The 18,806-nt window shown below is 42.3% G+C and overlaps 1 protein-coding gene across 1 annotated transcript in view; it reads right to left on the reverse strand.

Annotated features, from left to right (window-relative positions):
* Nucleotides 1–18,806, reverse strand: part of LOC142766005 (uncharacterized) — a 77,134-nt gene that overhangs the window by 34,296 nt on the left and 24,032 nt on the right. Inside the window, exons 6-9 of the mRNA XM_075867816.1 lie at nt 18,395–18,506; nt 15,084–15,251; nt 13,995–14,111; nt 11,666–11,819 (exon numbers count right to left, since the gene is read on the reverse strand). Of these exons, the coding sequence (XP_075723931.1) occupies nt 11,666–11,819; nt 13,995–14,111; nt 15,084–15,251; nt 18,395–18,506 (551 nt within the window). The remainder of the gene's footprint in view (nt 1–11,665; nt 11,820–13,994; nt 14,112–15,083; nt 15,252–18,394; nt 18,507–18,806) is intronic.

Raw genomic sequence — 18,806 nt, forward strand, 5'->3', positions numbered from 1 at the left:
ACGTAAAAGGGAATAGCAAACAGATTCAGACCGCGCACTAAGTTTTCCGAGTCGTCCTTAAGGAATGCGTACTGGTTCTGACTTACTGTTATCGATTCTCTTCAAAACCAGAAAGGATGGAACGGGAGAGCTTGCTTTCCGGCTGCTTCGAACGAACGTGCGCCGATTTGATGATGATGATGATGATGATGTACCTTCATCTTTGCTGGCACTCGCCCACAAAGGGGGATCGGCCAAGAACCGGGCGGCAGGATCATCAAGTGTGTTCAGTCAGGCATTCAGGTAGTCTCGTAGTTGTAGGCTAACAGGGTAATCTCTTTGTTGCCCTTATGTACTCGCACACAGCAGAGAAAACCTCCCTGTGGCAATAACCTAATGTAATCCCTCCGAAGGATAAAATTAGTTCCACGTTTATTTTTAAACCTACCTTCTCAATTGCTTCGACCAGGTATCTTTTTCTTTGATAAGCATAACGTTTACAGTATAAAAAGAAATGATCTATTGATTCCGATTCCTTGCAAAAGAGACACAACGGAGATGCTGTTAGTCCAGCTTTATGTAGGTAGTGATTCAGATGCGGAATTCTGCATCGTAACCTGGTGATTGTAGTTTCTAACTGCCAAGATACACACCACTGTTTGTTCCAGCAATATCTTAGATGTACGAAGTCTCTGACTTTATCCAATGATAATTTTTCTATTTCTTTGTTCAAACAAGCCTTTCTATATCTTAGTGCTGTTACGTAGGCGAAATCAGGTAAAATAGGTAAGATTGGTCCGCTTAAAGATGCTTTGGCTAACGAGTCTGCCATCTCATTTGGATAAATTCCGCAGTGGCCGGGTATCCATAGCAAGTGAAATTTTTTCAGGTTTTCTGGTAATAAACTGCTAATCATACTCATTAATGTCAACTTTTGCTGTAGATAGTGCAGTGCATACTGAGAGAGACTCGGTAAGTATGACCGCTTCTGATTCGCTTGCAGGAAGTTTACGAAGCGCTAGAATTATAGCAAATAATTCAGCGATAAATATAGGCGTGTAATCTGGTAATGGAATTGAGAAAGACCAGTCGAGAGAAGTACAGAAGATGCCTATTCTAGCCTTTTCGTTCAATACGGATGCATCCGTCGCAATAATGTTGTTTATGGACAGATGAGTCAAGTAATCTTTTAACCGAATATTTAAATATTGAAGGGGCAGTTGTTTTGCATTAGAAGGAAAAATATCATCAAATTTAATTTGAAGTTTTAAAATAGGTGTCTTCGTTATGCAAATCTAATAAATATTTACATTGAGAGGCTCTAGCAACGCTTGGACGAACCTAATCTGAGGGGAGTGTAGTCTAGACCATTGTGTTCCAAAGAATGCGGTTGGTTCTTGAATAAAAACGTATGAATCTTGTCGCCGAGGCGAATTGTATATATTTAAGAAAGTTTGGACTGTAAGTATTCTAAACCGAGTTAACAAAGGTGGGAGGCGCGCTTCCACATACAAAACATTATTTGCCACAAATTTTTGGAGTCCAAGACACAAGCGCAAAGCTTCTCTTTCTAATAATATTAATTGTCTCATCTTGTAAGCCGCGCTGCCAGAAAATAATACATACCCGAATTCCATAAGAGGCCATACATACATCTTGTAAATCATTATCAATGAACTCCTACGCAATCCTATTTTTCTGTTTCCCAATTTGCGTAACCACCCCAAGGCACGTGACGCTTTACAGCCAACCTCGTCTATATGGCTTTTCCAATTTAGCCTCCTATTATATACGATGCCTAGGTATTTCAGGAAATCGACCTGGGGAATGAGCTCGGTTCGATACATCAGAGAAATGTTGACACGATCCTTAAAAGAGAATGGCAGAAGCGCGCTTTTTTAGGGGCGAAGCTCCTTATGGCGTGGCTTGGGCGTCCCTCGTATGTAACCACCAGTGGCACATACCCGAAATAGGTATAACACTTAACCTCCAAGGTGGTGCCAGTGAGAGATTTCTTCTGTGCGTTGTTTAACAATAAAAAATAGTGCTCAATGTACATGCCAAAGGCTGCTAATGGGGAATGAGAGACATGAGCATTCGGCTTTTAGTCAACGCGCACGCTGCGATCCCCATTAGCAGCCATTGGCATGTACATTGAGCACTATCTGACAAGAAAGGGATGCTACATTACACTCGCTAGGTGTAACCTCCTTAGCTTTAGAAAGGTTTAGCGAGCGTTGAGCCGCAGTGCCATGAATACAATGAACTTGTATATACCATGAATGAACTCAAGGTGGTTAAAAATGAGAAGTAGATACGAAGCGCAAGCCGTAAGAAAGTAAAAGCCGAACTCTCCTGTCTCTCATTTCTCAATAGCAGCCATTGACATGTAAATTGAGCCCTATCTGACAGGGAAAGGTTGCTACGTTATACTCGCTGGGCGTAACCTCCTTGGTTTTCAAAAGGTTTAGCGAGCGTTCGGTCGCAGTGCCATGAATACAGTGAACTAGAATATACCATGAACTCGAGGTGGTTAAAGGTGGGAAGTTGACCCAAAGCGCAGGCCGTAAGAAAGTGTGCGTGTGCCACCTCTCGTTTAGTTCTTGGAATGTCCGCTGGATGGTGGTGCTTCTATATGGGGAATATATGATAAAAAGATGCGAGATGGTGGGATTTGGAGTGTTGAATAGATGAACGAACGGACACACAAACAGATGCATGGATGGACGCATGAACGGACGCAGGGGCGGATGCATGAAAGAACGCAGGGACGGGCGCACAAACAGACGCATGGACGGTCATACAGACGGACGCATGGACGGACGAATGCTTCGCCCCACTCTCCATCATTCACTCCGTGGATATGCTGCCATTTTTTTTTTGACGTTCAATGACATATGGATATTGTCAAGCCATCCTTTTAGCATGTTCATGTAATTCTGTAATGGCCCCGCCGCGGTGGTCTAGTGGCTAAGGTACTCGGCTACTGACCCGCAATTCGCGGGTTCGAATCTCGGCTGCGGCGGCTGCATTTCCGATGGAGGCGGAAATGTCGTAGGCCCGTGTGCTCAGATTTGGGTGCACGTTAAAGAACCCCAGGTGGTCTAAATTTCCGGAGCCCTCCACTACGGCGTCTCTCATAATCATATGGTGGTTTTGCGACGTTAAACCACACAAATCAAAATTCTGTAATGCCTGATACAATGAGTGCAGATCACTGTTTGTTGCAAAGAAAGCAATATCATCTGCATATATGTAAATTTGGATATCCTGATGAGTTGGAATGGAACTTAGTACTATGTTGAATAACACCGGGAATAATACTGAGCCCTGAGGTACACCTCGTGTCTGCTTATATTTTTTAGAAGAGCATCCATCCAAGAAGCAATAAAATTCTCTGTCTTTCACAAGCTCTGTAATCCATGCTGTTATATATTTTGGAAAGCGATGGTCTTGCATCTGCTGGATTAGGATAGGATATTCCACTTTGTCGTACGCTTTAGCTAAGTCTAGAGTGACTAGTGCACAGTATTCGCGGCGATGCCGAGCCAGCTGTATGCGACTTTCCAAATCCACATGTGCACACCAAATGGAGTATCCCGATCTAAAGCCAATTTGTCTGGGGTTTAGTATTGTATGTTCATTGATGTAGTTTATTATACGGGCATTTAAGACTCTCTCTACAAGCTTGACTAGGTTAAGGTTAGATGTCAATGAAATAGGCCTTATGTTATCCAGAGTAAACTCCCTTCCCTGTTTTTTAAGTATCGGAATTATTTTGGAAAGCTTCCAATCGGCCGGAATCCAAGAATTTTTCAGTGAATTAACTATATTACGGATTTCATGTGGCGATATTTCGTATAACACTTTAATCATTGTAGAGGTCACCCCATCAGGTCCGGCAGCAGCGGACGGTAAGCTCTTCATTACATCCGCCAGTTCAGCTAAAGATACCTTCTGGAAATCACAATCCACCCTTGAATTCACCATAGACTTTGGCATAATTGTCGTAAACCTGGTTTTCAAGCCTTTAGCAATATTTTCCAAGAATTCAGAGAGTTCGCGAGGAGACATAATGGTGGAATGACTGCTTTCTGTCTGTGGAATCATTTTTCTCGCACGTAAAAATCTGAAAAGCATTTTCTTATTTTTAGACTTAGACAGATAATTAAATTTATTCATATCATAGTCTTATTTTGCTTTGCGCACTAGACACTTAAAACCGGCGGCCATGAATTTATAATCACTCCAATTTTTAGGGCATTGGTTAATTAACAGCTTTTTCCAAGCTGCTTTTCGCTTTCCATACCCCCTGACACATTCTAGATTCCACCACGGGCTAAAAGATCCCGCTGTGTTCGGGTTTACTGTAAACGTTGAATTTTTTAGTGATCGTTTCAACACCGCAGATAGACTCATAGCCCTAAGGTCTTCCTGCATTTCCTCGCGAAAAGTTAACGTAGATTTTAAGTCTTTTTCTAATTTAGCATAATTTACGAATGAGCCAACTTTCCCTGCCAAACTTAACCTCGGCAACTTAATTTCAAACGTAATGGGAAGGTGGTCGCTGTTTGTAGCCCAATCTAATATATTCCACGAAGATATGCTTAAAGTGGGGCTGGAAAGTGTTAAATAAATAGTCGATTTAGAGTTACCTCTTACAAATGTAGCAACGTGTGAATTCAAGCAGGAAAAGTTATTATCCAGCGTCCATTCCCACAAACGTCTTCCGCATACATCAGATTTGAAGCCCCAAGACACATGGTGAGAATTGAAATCACCACATAGTACTATTTCTTTTCTGCATGAAGCTACCATAATATCGAGGCATCTCGTGTCTTGAACTCCTGTAGGAAAGTATACATTTGCAAAAGAGAAAGGCGAGCAGTCTGGTAGTGTTATGTCTAACACCAGAATTTCGTAATTCTTATCCATACACTGATACGATATCTTGGCTCTGTGACTAAAATTAGTTGATATTAAGAAAGCCAGACCGCCGCCTCTACTCGGCCGATCCAGCCGTATTAATCGATAATTTTTCATGTAAAATTTTTCACCGTTACCAAGCCAGGTTTCCTGAATGTATGCGATTTGTTTGTTTGTTTGTATCCTCTAATTCATGGCTCGTACCCACTCTGAGGGATTGGCCAAGAGAACATATACCGTAGTCTCATATGGAAGATAACTGCCTTATTGTTTACAACGAAAAAAAAAGGAGGGGTTGGGGGAGTTGTATAGTAAAGACAGTATGTTAAAAAAAAGAAAGAAACCAAAGATTTAGATAGTGAGAAAAAAGAATCAACAACAAAGTAGACACTAATAGCTACAACTTGATTTTGGTGCCGACCAGACAGCTGGTTTCGCCAAACCCGATTAATTTGGTATGTCACGGATTTATCCAGAATTGAAAATTACTTCTCGACCCGTTTTTTTTTTGAATATCTGTTAACGTGGGTTTTATGTTGAAAAACGTTCGTTGGGTTTCTTCTTCTTCTTCTAATCAGCACGGGAACCCCCAACATGGAAACGCCTGACATTGGCGTGGCGTTAAAAGTTAGGGTAATAATTTTTTTCAGAAAAGAGCTGTAAAATTAAGGGACAAGCGTGAGAGAAGAATAGTTTGCGAAGAGCGCGCATATACTGAGAACCACCCAGGACAAGTTAGGTGTTCTGCTATGGATAAAGAAAGAGAAAGAGATGTGATGCGGAAATGCAGGGAGGTTAACCGGAAAACAAATATCTGGTTGGCTACCCTGCGCTGGAGAAGGGGAGGCAGAGAAGTAAAGAAGAGAGGAATGAGAGAATTGAGGATGGAGATAGAAACACAGATAAACACACGGGAGTTCCTGCTACGGCTGGTATATAAGTTTGTGATTAAGAAAAGGCGGAGCGAAAGTTCAAAAAACACTGATGCGGAAAACGCTAAGAAAACCGCAACACCAAAAACAAAAAAACATCAAGTTTCCTAATTACATTCCAAGGTTTTAATTACAGGAAGGCGATAGCGGAACGCTGATACACCAATTCTGGGCAATATGCGCCGAGGTGTGTAGTAATGATTCTTTGCGATAGGTTTGTCTGAACTGTGGAGCGCACCCGTATTCATTCCTACGCGCAGCTATACATCATCGGCCGTCCGGACGAGTGTTGACCACGTGTTCTTCTATAAAATGCCATTCAGGCACCTTCTGACCCTTAAAAAATCACTCTTCAGTAGTGGTCGAAACTCCGCTGAGAATTTATTGCAGCAGCCAATTTTAAATCAATTGTTAAAAACTGTACAGCTTGCCCGAAATATATTGAAAAGTTTTCTGATGAGTATGTCATAGAATACGTCGTTGAGGAAAAAAAATGACAGTGTAGCGCAAACATTCAGAATACCATTGCATGTATGAGCAGTAATTACCGAGAGTGTTAAGAGTCGGAAACTTTTTTACGAATGTAACCGGAAAGAGTGAGTGCCAATACAAAGACCTTCAGTGCGTTGGCGGCCACTTTTCGTATCAGTATTAGCTGTCTTCACAGCAGTGATTTCTTGAACCTGTTCGTTCTTATTAGCTAAAACGACGAACTCACCTAGTAACCCTTCTCACGGCAACAATGCATAGCTTACTCCTTCCTGCAGCAGCCAAAGCAACGTATATAAGTGCAACCTCGGAGTGTGCTGTCGCGCTCACTGCTGCAACTAAATACACAAAGACAGCCTAATTAGTGCTGAAACACCCGTTCTGTTATAAGACACTCTGTTCTTCAGGACTTCAGAAATCGGAAACACAATCGGCTTAATAGTGTGCACCAAAGTCAAAGCATGCCTCCAGTATTTTCGCCTCTATAAAAAGAAGGGGGAGGGGGATACCTAAGCTAAAGCCTTTATCCAGGGGGTAGAAAGTCTCTACTTATACCTCCAATGTATTCACTCTCGGCAGCGACAGCGCCGCTTTCACCACTGATGGTTGCCGGGCGTTCTACTAGAAATAACTCAGGAACAAATACTGTCTTTCATGACATCCCTGATAACGTCCTGAAATAGAGAAAAAGGACGAAAAATCGAGAGCAGGAGGGTTGCCGCGGAAGCCCTCCTTTCCCACTTCGCATGCAAGCGGAATGCTCTCCTGCCTTGTTTTAGGTCTGCTCACCGCTCGGGCGATGCGGACATTCTTAAAATTTTCCTAATCGTTATTTTTTAATTTCTTTTTTTGTGTTTTATGAAGAGGTCAAAGTTCAGCTAACTGATTTTTCAGTAAAACAATACACAATCAGCCAAAATAAAATAAACATTTTCATTGCACGTTTTGTATAAAAAACAGATATACACGTAGAGCTTAAGTGTCAATCTATAAAAGCAGTTCAACTTACATACGAACAAAATGAGTAAACTTTTAGCCCGAAATATCCAAAATAAAGCTAAAATTACCACCAAATGCGACTAGGGCACGTCGTATTTGACTCAATCGCGTTTGTTATGGCAGTTCTCATAGTTTTTTTTTTTTTACGGAACTTCAGTACCAAACAAGACGAAAGTTCAAAGGCATGGAGAGGCTTGAAGCGATCAGAAGTTTTTCGAGGAAGAACGTCGCTGGAAACTGTGTTTCGGCAAGACTACTTGTCTTCGTCCGGGCAACAGCGTTGCCTTGTCAAAGAAAAGCTCGCTTGTCAAAACTTCGGCTCCACGACATTCTTTCTAATAATCTTTAGGAGCAAATAGTCCATCACGTGTACTTGAGTGACACTATTAGAATGAAAGCGTAACAAATTTTCAATCCGCTCCTACAAGAAATTCAAATCAACCTATAATTACTTGACATCATTTGAACTACTCGCAGAAATAAAAAGAAACTAAAATCATGTAGCCGAGTCAACTCGGCTACATGATTTCATCAATTCAATCATTTCAGTAAACGCATTTTCTCGACAGTAGTTTGTTCTCTTCACCAATTAGTCAAGCGACACTGCCTTTCTGTCAGTCCAGGCCGGCTTGCAGAGAACTGAGTTTAATGATATGTACACGTGAAAAACCAATACCTGCTCAAATAATTGGTACAAACTTTTTTGCTCACCCGTTGTCTTTAAGAAACGCTGAAGAACCTTCACGTAACTTGAAATCCTCAGGTTAGCACACCGCCGAGTCACGTGAAACATGCGTTGCTCGACTAAGACGTCTTTGACGACTGTCAGGTCGACTTATTTGGCGTATAGCTCACTGCGGCTTCCGTTCTCTGCCTGCCACAACTTGATGTCTTAATCTTTCTTGTAGCTGACGCGCCAACTGATCGAGACAACTGAGCGCGATACAACTTTTCATATCGCTGAGCTAGGGGCGAGAAGGAGCGGAGGCACACGCTATGAATGCAAGCCGATCTCTTCCCACGCTTCGCCTTGTTTAAAATTTACAAAATAAAAAATAAAAAAGGCATATAAACAAAAGAGAAGCGTCTTACAGGAGTATCATTTTTTAATCGTAAAAACTTGTGAAAGCCAATAAATGCGAACATTCACATCAACTTCATTCTGTTCAACCGGATCTTAGTATGCGTTGCAACCGCTGGGAGTGGGCATTTTCCTTGAAACCGAAACTAGCAATGAGCTTCCAGGGCCTGGCAGAGCTTCTGGTGTGTCCATCCACGCGGCCGTTCCTGTGTCAGTTCAGCACGGGGAATGCAGATGTGCAGGTCGCGCGTACCGTATTCATGTCCTCTCACCTTATTCACGTTCTGTGAAAGACGTAATTCCCGGAAAGTATGCATGAACGCCGCAGCGAATAAGCTACTTCAGGAGATGTTAAAGGGGTCGTGGAAAGGTCGCTATAGGCACCTGGCAATGCATTTTACGAGATCCGAGAGTAGCGCCAGAATAGACAGCCTAGCCAGTAGGCGCAGCAAAACCGAGGCTTCCAATGCGTAGCCTAGCGAGTAGACGCAGCAAAACTAAACTTGCACGTGCATATAATTTTCTTTTTTAGTTGTGAGCAAGCCGGTCACGGCTTATTATGCAAGCACTCAGCAAGCGTTCCTTGAAAACGTGTCAAAAAGGGCACTGACGTTTCAGCGTGTCACTTTGTTCAGCCAGCGTTTCTTTTTATTAGTATCCCTGGCGGTCAGTACCAACAACGCCGAGTCAGCCCAGAAAGCTTCGTCGTGCCCTTTGGTCTACTGTTGGGTGCCTATTAAATGACAATGCGGCATCATGGGCAGCCACAGGCGTTAACTAAAGTCGCATCAGCTCAGGTGTACCTGCATAAACTGTCTATCGAGGAACCTGGAAGAAGACCAAAACTTTATTTGCGGAAAAGACCTCGTTGCCACTGAAACAGAACAACGCTGTGTGGTCGGGCCCCTATTCCAAGGCACCGCTGGCTCTCGCCATCCTTTCAGTCTTTCTGTCTGGCCTTCACTGCTGGTCCTCAAGGGCCGGGCTGGAAAGCGTTGCCTCCCACATCTCCCTGTTGCTGTTCGCTTCTTGTCCTTCGGTGTGTGCCGTACAGTCCCGACGTGATGTGGTGGAACTCCACGCCATCTACGATCGCGCGCAAAGAACACTCATCCGTGTCTTCGTACGCGTCCGCGTCCCACAAGAACGCCTCTTAATAAGACGTCAGCTGCAGAGTTCAAGCTAGTGCAGATTGTAAAAGGCAAAAATGCCGATGAGTGCACGCAATCACAAGTACTGTAGAGTTCCGCGTTTCTCGAGTACGAAGTACTCGAAATCGTTAAACATTTTTTTTCTAAACACAAATTTTTGCTAAAGAAAGTGCTTGTATTAGGGAAGTCGTGGCTTCTTGCACACTACTACTTATATGTAGCGATTGTGGGGGGGTGATTCTAGACACTTTTTCACTGAGTGAAAATATAATAGGGAGAGGTGTTGAGCGAGTCCTTTTATGCTCGTTCAAGACGGGTGAGTCGTTTCGTCTCCGCTCGCGAAGCACTCGATGGCAGATCGAAAACACGCCGGGTGATGTTATCGCGTTCGCCTTCCGAGCCGGCTCGTTTGATCTTTGCTATACAGCTGCCATCATCGCACCCGCTCACGGGTTCTTACCCACGGTTGTAAGATACGCTGCGCGAGGTTTATCATGAATTTGGAATGTAGACCGAACATAACAGCGATGGTGACACCAACTTCAAACATCCGTTGAGAATGTCTGTATAGTTCCCATTGCTATAGTATTATTTTTGCGAGACTCAGTAATATATGCACACTATACAGACCCTGCACTTTCGTTTCCATAGCTTCATACACGCATGCATTAATGCCTGTTCAATTGTCTGGGTGTGATAAAACGTGCATTTCGGCAATTATTCAGACATTAATTTAGATCTGGTTTATCTTTCATTATTCAACAGTGGAAATAGCTGATGAATACGAAAAGCCAGACCAATGCCATTTTTTTCGAGGCATTACTTGTCATTCTTTATCAGGATTTAAAAAAAATTATTAGCTAAGGGGATTGAAAGGCAGAAACACATTTATGCTATACGCCATGTATTATGTTTCTCAAGTAGCATGCAGTCCGCGTGAGCACCTCGAGGTGCTAACGTGTACTGCACGCTACTTAAGAAACATAGGACAGGGCGTATAGCATAAATGTGTGTCTCGGAAGAGTTAGCAGTGTACGTCAGCGTACCGCATAACTCAGTCCTCAGGCCTCTTCATGTTTTAGTTTATATTAATGATATTCATCTCTTCGCCGAGCCACCGATCTATATTGCGGACTAATCAAGGATGACTGCACAGTATAATGAATCATAAATTATCAACAAAGCTGAAAAAAAATTATTCTTTACCGTCAATTTATTATATGACTTATAAAGAAAGCAGCATGGTTTCAATGTAGCTCGAGTGAATTAAATTGAATATATTTTGAGTGCCACTTTATTTCACAACAAATTATGTATGTACTTAACAATAATATGACTTTCCAAATGTGTAATTGATAATTACTTAATCTTTGTATTCTTAAAATTATGCCAAACTATTCAATCTATCCACTCCAGCATGGGCATGAGGGGGGAATAAAGTACCTGTAAGTAAAAAAAAACTTCAAAAACATGTGCCATCAACAAGAACGTTTCTCTGTGGAATATCGCCATGAAACAATTTAGCATACATCATAATTTCTGTTGCAAAGAGTAGAATAGTCTGAGTGCGCAATAAACTTATTAGGCAAGCCTACAAATTTTTGGCACGTCACTGTCTTATTTTTTTGTTTCTCGCCGAGAAAGATGTATCCCTAGGATTGCCAGCAGGGAAGAGTGTTCAATTCACTGAAACTTACACCCAACTCGTCGCAAAGGCGATAATCGACTTATGCTTCTGAAAGCTGGCTCGGGCCTGCTGCTTTGTGCTGTCAACCAGTAATGCACATAACCCTATCACCGAAAAACTGCACAAACACAAACACACGCTGCCGGAGGTCTGCAACATTACTTCAATTTATTAAAACCTATAAATCAGGGAAGTGTTATGCTTAATACAAGCATATTGTGAATGCAATGCAATAATGTGCAAAATATTTGTAGAATATTTCGCCTTGGCGGTATAAAAAATATAGCAGTCACAGGTGGACATTCTTAACGTTGGAGAACAAAGTTCGTTGCGGTGATATTTGTAATAGCACAGCCGACGCCCAGCCTCTGTGTTCGAATGAAAGTGGCCATGGATTGAGAGTTTCATACTGTCTGCCAACGCCGGCTGATGTCGTAGTGGAACTTTCTAAATTCTCTGAGGCACTCGAAAGGACCATTGGGACGACACTCCTTGGAGCTGTCTGTCAGGTGCACATTAAACAGGAACCACGTGAAGTTGGCCCTCTTTCTGTTTGTAGTCATGACGAACTTGGCCTGAAAGAAAAGTAATATTGCAGTTTAAGTTTTGTTAGAACTAAAACTCAACTTAACTTTATCTTTCGAGCTGGCGGTCCCCTGGCAATGAAGGTGTCACGGGTAGCTTGAGATGAACAGGCGTACCACAAACAACTTCCCAAATTTCAACAATTATCCATATAAATGCGATTACTACGAGGAATAAATATTTTTCTTGGAGACAAAATCCGCAACTAAACCCAGAAAGAAACTGCGTGAAGCAGCCTTTCAGGCAATAAATGTCGTGCACGTACGCTCGTATCTAAAACATAACGAGGGTACAAGTCATCTCGACATATATTTTTTCAAATCACTTATGCTTGGACATGTCGCAGTCATAAATAGGCCTAATGCAAAGTTGGGCATTTCATTGTATTCATTATTCCAACTTTCTGAAAACCAAGCGTATTTCCTGTCAAGTGCTTTTCCTTCTACTTTGTGCGCTCATATATTTACACATTATGTTATACCAACTGGCCCAGCATTCCACTTTATAGAACCAAGCTTATATTTTCTTTTGTGCAGCTAACTACTTAGTGCCTCATTTCAGCAGCGCTAAATATTCAGCTAATATTCCATTAATTTCGTCATCAATTTAGGTTCATTCGCTACCTGCGTGTTTCCCTCCATAGCTCCAACATTGTACTGGAAAGAATCGGGGACAGTCATCCTGGAAGCTGTAACTGCTGAATTTGCCGCCCACCATGGTGGCCTAGTGGTTATGGTGTTGAAGCCCAGGTCGCGTAATCGAATACCGATCGTGGTGGCCGTGTTTCCGGGGAGGCGAAAAGGATTCAGGCTCGTGTACTTAAAATTATGTGCACGTCAAAGAACCCGAGGTGGTCGAAATTTCTGGAGCCCTCTACTACAGCGTCTCTCATAATCATATCGTCGTTTAGGGACATTAAACTACAACAAATATTATTGCTACTGAATACGCACGCGATGCATGGCCCCACAAACTGCTTTAAAATGCACAGTTATTGTTATACGAGCGTAAACATATTCCTCGGAGTATGAATATATAATGGCTGCCAGAATAAAAAAGAAAAACCAGGAAACGTGCATTAATAATGAAACAGAAAACGTGTATATTAAATTAGTCAGCATTCAGCGCATATATACGAAATACACAAGTAATGGATACGAAAGTGGAAAGCGATTTTTCTTCAGATGTCCTTTGGGCTAAATCAGTGAAATCTCGTAGTATCTAATGCATTTCATTCGTATGAGCTCTTAGTGGTCGCCTTTAATAACATGCATCAAATTTGCTTGCTCATATTCGCATGAGCGTGGATATTATGTGCGTTCCTTCATTCAAAACAGATATACCCTTTTTAACATATTGCATATCAAAGAAATCACTGGCTAATTCATATCTTAAACTGCAAAGATCTAGGGTGTCCCACTACACAGCTTGCAGGGCTGGTATGAGTGGTACATCTGTATTTTCGCTGCTTCTCGGTAATATCGAGTGCGCCGAATCTTGAGTACAAGCTTTAAACTCAAATTTAGCTGTATTCTTTTTAATCTTTGAATATTCTTTTTAATGTGGTTCTTTCTCTATTTCTGGACGTCTTAAGGTACACCCTTTACCGAACACCAGAAGCATCCTATCAAAATATCCTGAAGCCAATTGCGCCGAATAACCCCCATCATTCCCAACAAGATTCGAAGCGCCGATAATGTCAAACAGTTACAGCCCGCTCGGATGAATTTTCTCATCGAACATGAGAACGTCGACAGTCTCACGCACTGGTAAGCATATCGGTTACTATTTTTTTTTCTATTATGTGCTTTGCGTGCCACCACAAAAATTGTAGTGGTTAGCGTTTGTTAGTCCCAAAAGAAAGAAAGTGTGCCATGGGTATACGGACACAGTTGTATCTTTTTCGATGAGACTAATATATTCCAGCGTTAATTTCAAGTACGTTTTCATATATTTCTAAGTTGTCTTTAATGCACTTCTACTAACTCATCATGTATCCACATACCTTTTCACCTACAAAGTACAGATATGAGGATGTGTAGGAATTATTTATTACACGAATAAAATTCTGTCATAAAGTAATTTGGCAGTGGGAACTGTGATGCATCTACATTTTTGTCTGCTTCTAGTTTTTATCGCATAAAAATATGAGTGAAAATATATACCTTTTCCCTCATCGTTTCAACGGTGTCATAGGTGTAGAACAGCGTCCTCCGTTGAACATTAGCGACGCTACCGGCGGCCTTTTCAGCTGTCAGAATCTGTTCCTCAGCTTCGCAGGTCTAGGGGCAAGAAATTGTAAATAACAAAAACATTCACTTACTAATACAAAGATGTCTGGCTCCCCCATAATCACAAGTAGATGAGAGCGCGAAACAGCTGCCGGCTAGGGAGACAAGTTTGAAGTTAGAAGCACTTAAAGTGGGGTTGTGATTGAAAATTACACTGCAAAATTTTAAAATCATTTTATGCATTTAGGCAAGCGTTCACCCGACCACACAGCACCACGTCTAGCAAGCACTGCACTGGTTTTTACGCACGTCATTATTTGCTGTCGCTACGTTAGACAAATCTTGCGTTTCGGTTAGCGTAAGCGGCCATGATGTGACGTCACGCTGGTATGCCTAACACAACGTCATGCCGTTCTCAAAGGAGACCGCAACCATCGCTGAGGAACTCGCTCGGCGCGCTATTTAGAGAGAGTGTGGGCACGGTTTACGATGGCTAGTATCTTAAAGGAACATCGCTAACTTAAGCGATGTAGAAGTAGTAGCTGCAGTGATATTGTGAATAAACATTTGAAAGAACTCGTAAAGAGTGTTTTTATAACCTGTTTTGGTATTCATCAGCGTATGCGTTTTTGTACAACAGGTTGTGGTCAGATTTCACGCTTGTTAGAGGTCATATTGTAACAGTTGTTTTCAGGGGGGGGGGGGGGGGCGGGGGTTCTTTTTTTTTCGTGACAGCACTCGGAATAGCTCGATAAAGCGCTCTATCTTTTGGATAAAGGTAACTTGAGGGTTGCCCACAACTAAACCTAAAACTTTTTATTCTTAATGAGAGAGAATGGCATACTGGAGGTCTTCATGAAATAAATATTGAAACTCTTCAAGTGTGTTGGTTTATGGGTTCCAGTGACCCAAAGCAACTTTAGGCTAGTAGAAGCACCGTAGTGGAGGGTTCTGAATAATTCTGTCCACCACGTGCCCCTTTGATATCCTCTGACACAACACAGTTCATAGAACTCGGCTAACCTGTGAACTGTCGCCGATAATGAAGCCGCTACAGTTCTCGTATACTGCGTCGGCGGGCCGCCGGTGGGGATAAGTCATGTTGTAGATGAGGGTGCCCATCTGGAAGGCGAAGGCCAAAACTTGGCTCGGGGGCTTGAAACTGTCGTTAGCCATTTGCACTACGTAGTCCTGGACCAATTGGAGATGAAAATGCGAGAAAATTGAGAACTCCGCCACAACGTCGTGAACAAACTTCGGGCAATTGCTGTCGTTAACAGAAATTCGGCGAGTGTTGTGAAACTAGTCAGCTTCGTGAGTTCTTTTTTTTTTACTCAGTGGGGAACTCGGTGAGTTGTTTGCCTGCTGCCACAAATTAGAAATTTCAAGGAACCAAGTGCGCGATCAAAAATACGGAGTTATTACAATGATGATGGATAACTGTGAGCTTCAATTTGTTCAGAATAATTACGCTTGCCCCTCATAGAGGTAAGCCTGGATCCTCTGAAGCTGCACTGGTTCATTCGGGCGTAATACTGATACATGCATGAGCAAACCGAATCGTATTTCACAGTTTCTATGAAACAAAAAAGAGCAAGGTCTTCTTGTTCAAGTGTGCAAAATAAAAATAGGTATTTTTCATTATCAATCTTGGGAATCTTTCTCATCTGAATTAAATTTTAAAGTCTTTTATGACTGAGTGACTGAGTGCTGATATGGATTACTGCGATTTTTAAATACTAACAGAGGAATGGCAGTTTGCATGACTCTGTGCGTGTTTGATGAGCCTTCCACATTAAGTAAACGGTCTTGAATATGTGCATTTCTCAAAACAATTTAACGGCATACCTCTTTGTGAAGTTACTAATTCGGACCATAGGTGGCGCCAAGATATTGATAGCATACGTAATTGATTTTGTGTCTAAGCTATCTTGTTCCCTAAATTTTCACAGCTGAAAGGCTAACGATTGTTATAGCGCGAGAACAGAAAGACGACACAGAGAAGAGAAGGTTACGAAGGACACGTGTCCTTCTTGTCTCTGTGTCGTCGTTTTGTTCCCGCGCTATAACTATCGTCATGTCATACCAACTAGCCCAAGCTGCCACACTTCTATGAAGGGCTAACACACAACTAACATTGCGTTTATGGGGTTCAGAAACGACAGGCGTTGTAGAATGCCTGGTGACTAGAACACCTCTAGAAGTACAATTCAACACATCTGGCACCTTGTAAACGTAGCCGTAAAAGAAATGACACTGAGCTAGAATGCATTCTAGTGTAATCTTTTTTTGTTTTTGCAATGAACTGAATAAATTCCCAAGAGTGAGCAGCGCCCACTACGAATTTAATTTCTTGTTAATTAATGGCATTGTGTTGCACCCGGAAAACCAAGAACATTACTCAATTAATCCCATCAAGCCCTTGGGTGCTCAAAAGTCGCCTTAAAAAACATCAGCAAATATTTTATCATCGTATTCCACGATTCTCGAGAGCATTATATCAATAACTCTCGAAAGTCGACTAAACAGCCACCAAATTTTACGAACATTTAAGACATAATATGAAATATAATTGCTACTAAGGCCAATTAATTGCATTCTATTTTAGTTGTTCACCTAGAAATCGAAGAACTGGAAAGTACCCACTCTCATTAGGTCTCACATTCTTTTCAGCATTTAGTATGTTCGTTAGACACGAACACTGCTATACTCTCAGCGTTGCCTTTTTAAGGAGAGTTTTCTGGCTAGCGGCTAATTCTTAAGCGATGAATAAAGTGATCTTGTTACCTACGCCTCATTAGCCCCAACAACTGGCACTCTAAGCACCTGTGTACACTTGCGGTACTGTGCCCGGTGTATAAACACGTGCTTCAGGACAGGCTGACTCGCGCTCAGTATTTGTGTCTGTAACCTAAATGGAGCTATTGTCCCACCCTGAGGACTTGCCTTGTAAGTGCCATACTTGAGGTGCATATTAATGCGAAAGCCTTAGATGCTCATCAGACACGAAAACTGACTATCGGCGTTGGCGTCTGGTGGCGTCGCCGTCGACACGAGTGATGTGAAATACCATTACGTGATGCCATTAACACGTGGCGTCATCGTGACGTCATCAGGGCGCCAAAGATAGCCGAAGCTTGTGATCGTGGCATCGCGATGACATCACATGGTGACAACATTGCACGTCATTGTCACTTGGCTAGTAGTGAGCTCATTGTGGAAGCAGTACAAAAAAAAGAAACGAAAAAACAAGGGGGATGCAGAAAGGCAGAGTTAAATCTTGCGGTTGGGCTGGTTGATAACTCTTCATATTGTAAGTAGATTTAGCGATATACAGGAATCCCTCAAAACTCTCACACATTTACACTCGCTTTTAGTGAATAATAACACGCAGCATACAGAACTTAATCGCTGTGTATGGTGTGTGTGTAAGCGAGTGAGAATGTGTGAATGTTTCGAGAAATTCCTAAGTTACGTTTAACGTGGAAGCAGTTCGAAACCGCCTTACGGCCAGTAGGCTTTCGGAGAGGGGCGAGGTGGGAACAGTACATCGAGTGAGGAGAAGAAGTAGATAGCTTTCGCAACGAGTCGTCTAAGCACAATGCAAAAGAGACCCTGTGAGTCGTATATGCGCGCTCCAAATACAGTGCATGAACAGGAGGAATGCTTCGTCTAATGTGTTATGTATCACAACAGTCAATATTGCTTAGCTGTCACAGCTGGCTAACCTTTGTATGCGCAGCTACAGGTATATTCTCTTACGCACGCCAGGTGGGCGTTTCACTAAAAAGAATGAAGATAAGATGAACGCGCATGTCTGTAGCAGCCTAAAGTATTTTTCTCTGTAAAAGATTCTTCCATAAATTACAGCCAGTTACACCTTAGTTACTGTTATCGATGATGGCCCGTAGAGATATTTTTATTTAACATGGCTGCCCTTAGTTCTTCGAAAGAGCAGCCAAAGCTGCTGGTGAATATTTTGATGCCGTTACGCCGAGCAAAAGGCACAATGCGCCAAGGAGAAATGAAATAGACGAACAATGTGCTCATGAAATTCTAGTAAAACCGAAGTAAATTTACGTTAGACGTACTTTCACGAAAATAAGCAGTTAGTTTGTCCACATAGTTTCCTGCTCTCTTTGTCAGTAGACCTTCCTGCGTTTCTTTCAGGGCCACTTCATTCTAATGTTGCACCAGCTTTCCCGAGTTCAAGCTCTGCTGCAATGAAGACGTACGCCAATTGGCCCCGGTAATATGTGACTATGTCAAAGTTTTGTCCAAAACTTATTTCTCTTTAGCGTGAAAGGGTCCATTATGTGACAGCCCACACTCACGAATCTAGGCGGGTAGTCGCTGATGCTCCTGAATGTCGTCGGTGGCAGAGCGATGCACGCACTGGCGCTGGGCACGCTCAGCACGCAGGTGATGACAACGATGATGTCCTTCCTGAATGCATATGAGGATCACACAATAGACCAAAAAGATGGCTTCACAATTTGCTCTAACAAGAACTTGTTCTACAAGGGGCCTGAGCTATGAGTTATGGAGGTTAGTTAGCCCCCTGCTCAATTCTCTTGCGGAGGGCCGTGGTATATAAGGACGAGCGAAGAAATTTAAGCCAGTGGGTAGAAAAATTACTTACCAAGGCAATGCGTATACCAGACACAATAATGCGAGGTATGGTCTCGATGAGACAGCTACTTAAGTGCAGCTGAATAAAAATAAATTACGTGACTGATGTATCTG

The sequence above is a fragment of the Rhipicephalus microplus genome, chromosome 6 (genome assembly GCF_043290135.1).
Source record: "Rhipicephalus microplus isolate Deutch F79 chromosome 6, USDA_Rmic, whole genome shotgun sequence".
Classification (NCBI taxonomy): Eukaryota; Metazoa; Arthropoda; class Arachnida; order Ixodida; family Ixodidae; genus Rhipicephalus; species Rhipicephalus microplus.